Source organism: Brachyhypopomus gauderio, chromosome 11 (assembly GCF_052324685.1).
Source record: "Brachyhypopomus gauderio isolate BG-103 chromosome 11, BGAUD_0.2, whole genome shotgun sequence".
In the NCBI taxonomy this organism is placed as follows: Eukaryota; Metazoa; Chordata; class Actinopteri; order Gymnotiformes; family Hypopomidae; genus Brachyhypopomus; species Brachyhypopomus gauderio.
Genome location: NC_135221.1, coordinates 6,672,260 through 6,681,805, shown reverse-complemented (window position 1 = coordinate 6,681,805; position 9,546 = coordinate 6,672,260). Strand labels below are relative to the sequence as shown.

At 41.0% G+C, this 9,546-nt stretch overlaps 1 protein-coding gene and 1 long non-coding RNA gene across 11 annotated transcripts; one reads left to right on the top strand and one right to left on the bottom strand.

The window, feature by feature from the left end:
- The first annotated feature begins 470 nt into the window (after positions 1-470).
- On the top strand, positions 471-9,216 carry rom1b (retinal outer segment membrane protein 1b). Of its 10 annotated transcripts, none has more exons than XM_077021363.1 (8): positions 503-523; positions 752-786; positions 3,221-3,306; positions 3,636-3,786; positions 4,813-5,088; positions 6,209-6,363; positions 6,635-6,881; positions 8,138-9,216. In XM_077021363.1, the coding sequence occupies exons 4-8, from the start codon at positions 3,637-3,639 to the stop codon at positions 8,360-8,362; spliced, it is 1,053 nt and encodes a 350-aa protein (XP_076877478.1). In that variant the 5' UTR covers positions 503-523; positions 752-786; positions 3,221-3,306; position 3,636; the 3' UTR covers positions 8,363-9,216. The 10 variants fall into 10 exon arrangements, with proteins under 10 accessions (XP_076877474.1, XP_076877477.1, XP_076877472.1 ...); XM_077021360.1 differs by having other exon boundaries at positions 504-523; positions 2,054-3,306; XM_077021359.1 differs by lacking the exon at positions 752-786 and having other exon boundaries at positions 471-523; positions 2,054-3,306.
- Positions 3,985-6,213, bottom strand: LOC143526759 (uncharacterized). Its single transcript, XR_013133946.1, has 2 exons — positions 5,365-6,213; positions 3,985-5,081 (listed from the first exon to the last, which is right to left on the bottom strand). It is a non-coding gene; the product is annotated as an uncharacterized LOC143526759 (long non-coding RNA).
- Positions 9,217-9,546: the final 330 nt, after the last annotated feature.

Here is a 9,546-nt window from a genome sequence, read left to right as displayed (position 1 = left end):
TCCCGTGTCGGTCAGGACTGGCACCAGGTGCGGTCTTCTGCTGTAGCCCATCCGCCTCAAGGTCCGACGTGTTGTGCGTTCAGAGATGCTCTTCTGCATGCCCCGGTTGTAACGGCTGGTTATTTGAGTAACCGTTGCCGTCCTATCTGCTTGAACCAGTCTGTCCATTCTCCTCTGACCCCGGTCATCAACGAGGCATTTGCGCCCACAGAACTGCCGCTTACTGGTTATTTTCTCTTTTTCGGACCATTCTCTGTAAACCCTAGAGATGGTTGTGCGTGAAAATCCTAGTAGATCAGCAGTTTCTGATATACTCAGACCAGCCCGTCTGGCACCAACAACCATACCACGTTCAAAGTCACTTAAATCACCTTGCTTTCCCATTCTGCTGCTCGGTTTGAACTGGAGCGGACAGTCTTGTCCACGTCTACACGCCTAAACGCATTGAGTTACTGCCATGTGATTGGCTGATTCGACATTCGTGCTAATGGGCACTTGGAAGTAGCAGGGTGATGCCGTCACGGTGAAAATTCCTCCGCATCTTGACAAAAATAGATTCATTGAGATTCGTTAATATTACATTAATGATAACACCGTTAACATTACTGTATGTAAAAGATTGTAAAATTGTAAAAGAAACAATGAACGTGGCACTTAAACCTGGTTGAGCGTAGCTCAACGTTACTGGAATGCTTACAAACATAATTCGCATAGTGTATAACGAATTTATACTAATTTAGCTTGTTCACAGGCAACATTACAGTTCATTTCAGATGCACAGGGAAGGTGCGTTAACACATTGCTAGCAAACAGTATCGCTGAACATTGTGTTGTTTACGTTCGACGATTCAAACGTTTGTGTGACGCAGTGCGGATGAATACATTTTAGTGGTAAAATGCCCTTGCCCAGTCCGCTTTAAACCGGTCCGTCTGTTCTAGTTTGGATTTTTACTCCAGTGCGTTAGCTAATGCGCATGAGCAGAGTTATTCAGGATTGAAGTTATATTCAGGAGTTTCTAGAATGTTCTAGTGCCCTCCATCTATCATTAATCAAAGTGTTTGGTTCATCAACAGCTGTATATGTTAGTAGCATTTGTTACCTAATTATTTAGGTAATTATTAGGTAATCCTGAAACACAAGAGCTAAGAGCCTTAAAACAAACTACACATAATCCATTCTTTGGCTATTGTAATAAATTAACTAGCTTCCGTTTCAGATTTGAATGGGTAAGAAACTACTTTCTCCTAGGCTGTGTAGGGCTGCGTCATATTCGCCCATCCCCCGATCACACGCGTGCGCCACGTTTCCCCCTTGTAATATTTTGGTTTTCTTGAACATTCCAAAGATACAGCAGTATATATTTTTGATCTTCATTCTTGCTCTGATTACCAAATGTGCTGTATATATCCACTAACTTGAACAATGAGACACCGTTTAAAATGTGTTACTGTGTAGCCAGAGATCAATGTTTCAAAATTATAATCTATCCGACATTGTATCATCAGTTCTGAGTGTGAATCTGATGGTTGTAATAATACAACTTGATAAAAGTTGTAGTCACATAACTGTACAAAAACAAACATTTAAGAGGTCGTTCAAACGTCATCAGTCACTGCTTTGTCACTAACGTTACGTGTTGATCACGTGATTTCTTTATGCGTATATTTGCCAGTTATTTACTGTCACCTTTTGCAACTGATGGATGATACTTTGGTGAACACGGAAACATCTTGTTTGCTTTTAATTGTCCAGCGATTTTATTAAATGTTTAAATCATGTTATTACCTGGATGTCTTTAAAAAACTGAGACACATGCACCGAATATGGTTCATTTAGTCACTAGAGGGCGCAAAATGCACAAGGAAAAATTATCAGTCAGTCATTCAAAAATTATGATAAATATTAATGATGGTAAATAGACAGATGATGGTAGAAATCTTCCTTGGCCAAACCACTGTCATTCTTGTGCTCAGTCATCGTGTTTGTTATGCTGGATTTATTCACTTTCTGTAGCTTTAGTCTCATATTTTACAGGTTTTTTTGTACATTCAGGCTCCCTTCTTGACTAAGGAGACATTTCAACTCCAAAGAAGCTGTGAAGAACCTTTCACCATCCTCCCCTTTATTGGGACAATCAGACGATGACCAATCACACACAACTCTAGAACTCTGGGACAACAAATCACCTGATGGATAGGAGGAGGAGGGACAATTTGATTGGTTACTCCCTGGACAAAGAGGGAGCTTAGGGAACAGACAGCAATATGTGACAGCATTTTTGCCATTTATGTCATGACCCCTTGCTGGGGTCAGAAGAGACTGTATTTACAGGAAATGAGGAAGCAAGTTGCTTTCAGTCTCTGCTGAAGGGGTTTAAAACCTTCAGTTGACTTTTGTTGACCTTATCCTGATGATCTACAGACTGTTAGCAGATGCTAAAGCTAAATTGCATGACCTGTGACCTTTCGCTAATGGCCCTGCATGTGTCTGGAGACACTCCACCATCCTGTTCCTGCCCATCCCTGGAGGAGATTGGATGTTGTAATTGGTGATAGTTTGTACCAGCGTTATTTCCCATCTTACTTTACTGTTTGGATTTCCTGTAGTAAAAATATGGCTGTATTGTTTTCCCACAGTTTACTGTTTGTCTGTGCTTTTATTTTATTCCTAACTACATCTCTACGCTGTAATGAAGTACTTATTACCTGTATTTCAGTCCATCTTTGTTTCTGTCCTCTTTATACAACTTTTGTGTTCATACGGTAGAGACAGAAAAATTGTGTTAGGTTTTGTAAAATCTAGATATGATTGAGATTTTAGATGTGGCCATTCACTGGTTACAGTGATACTGTACTGACTTTGGATTTTAACCCAGTCAATGTTTTCCTCATTATAGGTTCAGATGGCAAAGGATCAATTTAAATCCTATATAAAAATATTCTTTATTCATTGCATCTTACATAATGAGTAACTACTTTCTACATCAGAGTTCATGTCATTCAACTTTGTCTCATTTTTATGGGTCCCGAGTCTTAGCTGCCGTGAGTCTACCTGGGATCCAAGATGTATCCTTCCCTTAATTTGGCTTTGTGTCCAAGGGCAGGTTTGCTCAGATGACAGTGGCCTTGGTTCCTATTGGCTAGAGTTAGTTTAATAGGATCAGACTTGGGGAGAAGGGATTATGACATGCAAGAAATAATACTTCATATGATATTTCAGAGACTTCTGTAAAATGGCTGAGGAACTGTAGAAGGAATATTGTGGGCTGTGGGTCCTGGCTGTTGGGTGATAACCAACCTGTGAAGGTAATTACGAAGCTTTTAAAATACAATGAAAAATCAGGAAGAGCTGCACAACACTGAAAATTTGACTTTAATATGGTCATTGACACACCATCAGATGATTAATATGTTTTTGAATCTCTTTTTCCGTGTTTTGGTTGAAATATAAAGAATTAATTAAATGTTAGTTTTTAATTATATTACAGTACATAAACTTAAATTTTTTTTGCTATTTCTCTAATTATTATTATTAATTGATTGTTTTATGTAATTAATGGTTATTCTACATCTCCAGCTTATTCTGGCTGGAGTCACTGTGTTCTTCCTCCATGTCTTCTGGTCTCTTGTTCTAGCATGGCACTCCTGAAGATCAAACTCCCCTTTCAGAAGAGAGTTCGTTTGGCCCAGGGCCTCTGGCTGCTGTCATGGGTGGCCATGTTCTCTGGAGCGGTTACCTTCGCTGTAGGAATCCTCCTCAAGACTGAGCTCGTCCGCAGGGAAGAGGTACAATGCCTTAATGACTAATTAACACTAATTACTAATAAACAATCTGCACATTTAATCTATACAATAGTGTGGCCAAACTCTGATTTAGTGGACTGTGTGTTTGAGACTGACCCATAGATATCACTGCATCTTAAATCTGTAAAGGTGCCCTGTATTGTGTAAGGTTTATTAATGGCTTTCTTTTAGTCTAATACCTCACATTAAGTGATGTTAATTTATTTAAAATTGATGTTATATAAATGCAATATTTTCTTCTTGGTTTCCGATATGTGCTTCCAAACAAACCACATTATTGTCATCTGTTTCACATAATCTGTTTCACATATCTATCAGTGGTCAAAATTACATGGAAGAATTCAAATGATCTACCCGTCAGCCACTATAGCTGTGTTGAATCTGGTTTTCAAAAACAAACCTACAAACAAAAACCTGTTAGTCTGTACATGGAACAGTGAACACTGTGAATATAACACAGTCCTCTTAGCTGGAAGCATGAAGTTATTATTTTTGTAAAGCTTGCAAACTCATTACAACATGCAGATGTCTTTATGGCAGGTCTACAACAACAGACCCTGTATGTAAATTTGTCCCTAGAACTGAAAAAGACGTGGGGCAGTTTTAGACAGCTCTTGCTAGACTTTGCTGGCTTGTCACAGGTTAAGGAACATTAAATAGCCTTCAACACCTTGGTTACTGTAAACAATTAGGGCAAACATAAATGATGTAGCTATAACAATAAATGATCTGAACACTTAACAATGCCTGAGCTGATACTGTTAAAAACTTCCCAAACTTTAAAGCAAGGTGTGTTTTTGGCTTGGCTATACAAACTACATTGTTAAAGATCTGTAGAACAGACCTGTCGGTACAACCTATTCCAAGTATGTAGAATTTCTTCAACAAATTGTCCAAAGTCATGTCCGACCTTTTAAACAGACAGCATCTGTCAGTGGGATGAAGAGTGTGGTGATCTGTATCCTGTATTCTGCTGATTGCACCTTTAAATCACGTCCTGCCTCCCAGGTGATGCATAACAGTGACATTCACATCGTGCCCAATCTGCTCATGGTGTTGGGGCTGGCGTCTGTGGGCATCAACGTCTGTGCTGGAAAGGTGTGCCAGGACTCGCTGGACACAGCGCGCTTCCCACGCTGGAAGACCTTCCTCGTGCCCTTCTTCTGCATGTCCCTCTTCTTCACCACACTGCTGATGATCACCATGGCGCTGAGCTTCATCCTGCAGCCCGGCCTGGAGGAATCCCTGAAACTGGGTTTGAAAAACGGCATACGCTTCTACAAGGTGGGAGTGCTCATGTACACACACACGTACACACACACACACACACACACACACACACATACACACACACACACACACACACACACACGTTACTTAAGGAGAGTTACTTAAAAATGTATTCCATTACAAATGATAAATTACATCTTTAAAATTGACATATCATTTAATTATACTGAAGATTAATAAAGTGTCATTGTAAAAAAGCATGGATTGGTTACAATTCTAAAATGTTAATATGAGTAATTAAAACTAACGGTAACAGCATCTGATATTTACTTGAACCCATGAAGAGCCACAACGTTTCAGAGCACTCGCCCTCTCTGGGATCCTCAAGCTGTTGAGGCTGTTGTACGAGCAGACTTGTGATCGCTCCTGCAGCTGTGTAAACGTTGTCCACGTAAACAAAATGCTCCTTCCCCAGCAGTACAGTGCACCCGAAAAGCAGAAGGTCCTCCGAGAACTTCACTCCCACCCCATATAACTAGAGTGTAGGCAGGATTTAATCATCTGATAACGACTGGGGCACAAAACATGAGAAACAGTTGGAAACAGTGGCTGGTTGTTTTGACCTCCAGTAATCTGACCTTTATCATGAACTACATCCAAAAGATAAATCGGGCTGACAATTTAGCATCTATAATGTCATCTGATACAAATACTTTATCTATCAAAAACAAATCTGGTGTTAATGTAAAAAATACCATGTTTGTGCTCAACGGCCATGGTCAGCATCTATTCCATTACTGCATAAACGTGCACACACATACTCACACACAGACACACACACTCATTTTCATTGTGTGAAGTAGAAAGCTAGTGTAATGATGGTTACAGTGGGGTGTGACTTGAAAGTGTTGTCTTCAGTCTACTAGCACAGCATTCTGGTTTGTCAGCATTTATGTGCAGTAACAAATAGTGTGCTGTCAAGAAGACTAGATAATGTACTGACCTGTTTTACAAACACAGATTAAGTCACCCAGATAAAGACAGAAGGATTATCATAGGATCCCTGCTGATGTAATCTAGTCCATGTCTGGAGTTAACATTTCCAGAAAACATTATTATGTCCATTACTGACAAAGATTTCTGAGTGAAACGGGCATTGGTAATAAACCCACAGGACACAGACATCCCGGGCCGCTGCTTCCAGAAGGAGACCATTGACCGCTTGCAGATGGAGTTCCAGTGCTGTGGAAACAGTAACTACAGGGACTGGTTCGAGGTGCAGTGGGTCAACAACCGCTACCTGGACTTCACTTCCAAGGACGTAAAAGAGTGAGTGGCTGAGGAGCTGAGCTCCAACAGCAGCACTCTGTCACCCCTCGGTGATCTTCATGATAGAGGAGGGAGGGAGGGAGGGAGGGAGGGGGGGGGGGGGGGGACAGGACTGTGTGCATGTGTGGCGAATGGACTTCCTGAATGTCCTCCACTCACCACACTGTGCTTTCACGATCAGTGAGAACGTTAAGCCTGGCAGCTGCAGGTCGCACGTGTCACGTGTCATCACGTCACAGACGTCACGTGTCATCACTCTTCCCCTGTGCAGCCGCGTGAGGAGCAACGTGGACGGCCGCTACCTGGTGGACGGGGTGCCGTTCAGCTGCTGTAACCCAGCCTCCCCCAGGCCCTGCATCCAGTACCAGCTGCTCGACAACACGGCCCATTACAACTACGAGTACCAGACAGAGGAGCTGAATCTGTACAACAGCGGCTGCCGTCAAGCTCTCCTCAACCACTTCCTGGGTCTGATGAACGCCATTGGGCCTGGAGTGCTGTCGGTTTTCCTCATACAGGTACGCAGTGTGAACACGAAGGGTTTGCCCTGAGGCAAGGTGGCTTCTGGGAAGTGGGAAAAAACCTCTATCCTGATCTCTGATTACCCATCCTGCAGCTGGTGATCCATTATCATTACTGTCAGTTCTGAGTAAAACACACCTAATCTTGCCTAACGTCTCCTAAAGCCATGAATTAGGTGGAATCTCAAAGACGTAGATCATAGCCTACAGGGTTCATAAACAGCATTATAAATGTGTTCAGCCCTCAGTGTTCTATAGCTGATGCCAGGAGAACAGATTCATAACACACGGGTGTCAGGAAATAGTGCCCAAGTTGAATGAGAAGACATCTAGTTAAATATAGAAGAATTAAGATGCGTCATAAGTTAATTGGGTAAGAATAATACAACATATGTTTGATTGGTGTTCTCCTTATCAGGAGAGGCAGTACAGTGGACTGAATGTAGGGGTAGTGGAAAAGTACAGGGAGAGGGAGAGGGAGAGAGAGAGAGAGAGAGAGAGAGAGAGAGAAAGAGAGAGTTCTCTTTCTCTGAGGGGCAGACACACAGATAGTGGAATGAACAAAATGTCAGTGTGTTCTGATTGAGGGTCACAGACAAGTAAATCACAAATTCTCTTACAATTTTCAGTTGGTCATGTTGTGACTGGATTTGAGAAGTTATAGTACATTCCATGCTGGTGTAAAATGGACCACACCTGTTGTGTAATAAACATATACTCAAAATAACAAATATTAAGCATATAAGATAAGAAAATAGAGCCCTTTATTTGTCCCACACTGAGGACATTTGCAAGGCTGTACAGGCCATAACAGGCTATACTGGCACCATATTATAAGCACATTATTTTAAGGGTCACCTAAAATAACATCAGCTGTGTTACATGTATGGACCCCATTCAATGCTACTCACAGATCTGGCTTTGGTCAGGATTACAGTGCTCAAATGACAGAAAGAAAATCTGACTCACATGTACCATCTACAGATGTTATTTATATCTATGTGTAATGAGGCAAAAATAACTCACAACCATGTGATCATTTATGTGCAGTTCATGACTACAACGTTTATGTAATTCAGCAATAATTTATAGTTTTTTTAATGCATGATTTGAATGTACTAACACAGCTAAACATAGCAAAATGTGTCTCTGTGGGATTAACAAACCTCACGTTTGACAAATGGTCCTGAAATGCAAACACTGAAATGCAGGTGACCTCTGACCTCTGCCCTGTCGCTTCTCACCTTCTCCAGATGACCGTGCTGCTTGGCCTGCGTTACCTGCAGACGTCCATGCAGGCGGTGGGGGAGGAGAACATGGAGGTGGAGACCGAAGGCTACATCCTGGAGAAAGGGGTAAAGGAGACCGTAAAGGAGCTGAAGGAGAAGATGGCGAAGTTCTTGCAAGTGCAGGTGGATGCAGCCCCAGAGCCGACGGCAGAAGCAGCTCCAGAAAAGGCAGCCACGCCCACTAGCTAGAGGCCACACCCACTAGCTAGGGGCCTCACCCATCAGCTAGAGGTCACGCCCATCAGCTAGACACCACAAATTCGCTGCTGAAGCTTAACAGGGAAGAGTTACATGTTTTCATTGACCTTGATTTTTCATAATTCAGAAAAGGAGAATGATATAAACACAACCATCACCTATGCAGCATTAATTTCCCATTTACTGCAGTCAAAGGAGAAGATATAAAGATAGTATGAAAAATGGCATGAAAAAAATATTAAACAGTATGAAAATAAGAGGTTGAAACATAGAGACAATTAAGCCATATCTTAAGGACTATATCCTTTTGCCATTTCCCAAATTTTACAACAACTTAAAAAATACACATGTGTAGAGTGTTAACCTTGCAGAGAGCCGCAGTGACTGAGAATGTACATATCACATGCTGTTTGTAGTCCTTACCCATATGCAAAAAGTCTGTAAGAATCATATGCAATCCTGAGTTTAAATATATATATAATTTTAATAATTATTTTATATTATTATGGCCTCTTTCAAATACAGTACGATATTTATATGCCTCCTTTCATACACTTTGTATAGTTTTGTATAACACATGTAAATCTTCTATACTCATTTTTTTTTATTATGAGGAACCATATATATTAAGAAGCCACCACTTAAGAAGTGTAGTTTGAAATATACTTGTCAGTTCTCTACCATCTATTTATATGATGTATTCTATGACGTAATTCTTCTATGGCTTTTACATATTTTTTGCATATGGGCATTCTGCTTTGTGCACGGCTATTAAAATGTGCTCTTAGAGCAAATGCAAAGATGCATAAGACAAATAAAGGTGTGAGTTTGTGTCTGCTTCGTGATGCTACTTGATCATTTTTTTTCTGGCCTCTGAAACCAAAATGCTGTTGTTAATTGGAAACTGTTTATAAAGGCTTTTGGTCCTTTGCTTCTAAGACTAAAAGGGTTTAATGCATTTTCTTGCTCCTGTTTCTTTGCTGTATCTTTCACTCTCCTCTAGAGTAAATACCTTCCAAGAGTAATTGATTTTGTTATGGCTTAGTAGTTTGTTCTCGGCTCATATAAAATTTGAGAGAGAGAGAGAGAGAGAGAGAGAGAGAGAGAGAGAGAGAGAGAAGGATTATGGTTTATAAACAAACTGTTGGAGGGCGGAGTCGTAGGCCGTGTCATGT

Coding starts and splice junctions, on each gene's coding strand:
- rom1b (XM_077021359.1), top strand. CDS start 3,637: ATGGCACTCCTGAAGATCAAACTCCCCTTTCAGAAGAGAGTTCGTTTG. Junction 5,089..6,208: donor ACGGCATACGCTTCTACAAG/GTGGGAGTGCTC, acceptor ATAAACCCACAG/GACACAGACATCCCGGGCCG. Junction 6,364..6,634: donor ACTTCCAAGGACGTAAAAGA/GTGAGTGGCTGA, acceptor TCCCCTGTGCAG/CCGCGTGAGGAGCAACGTGG.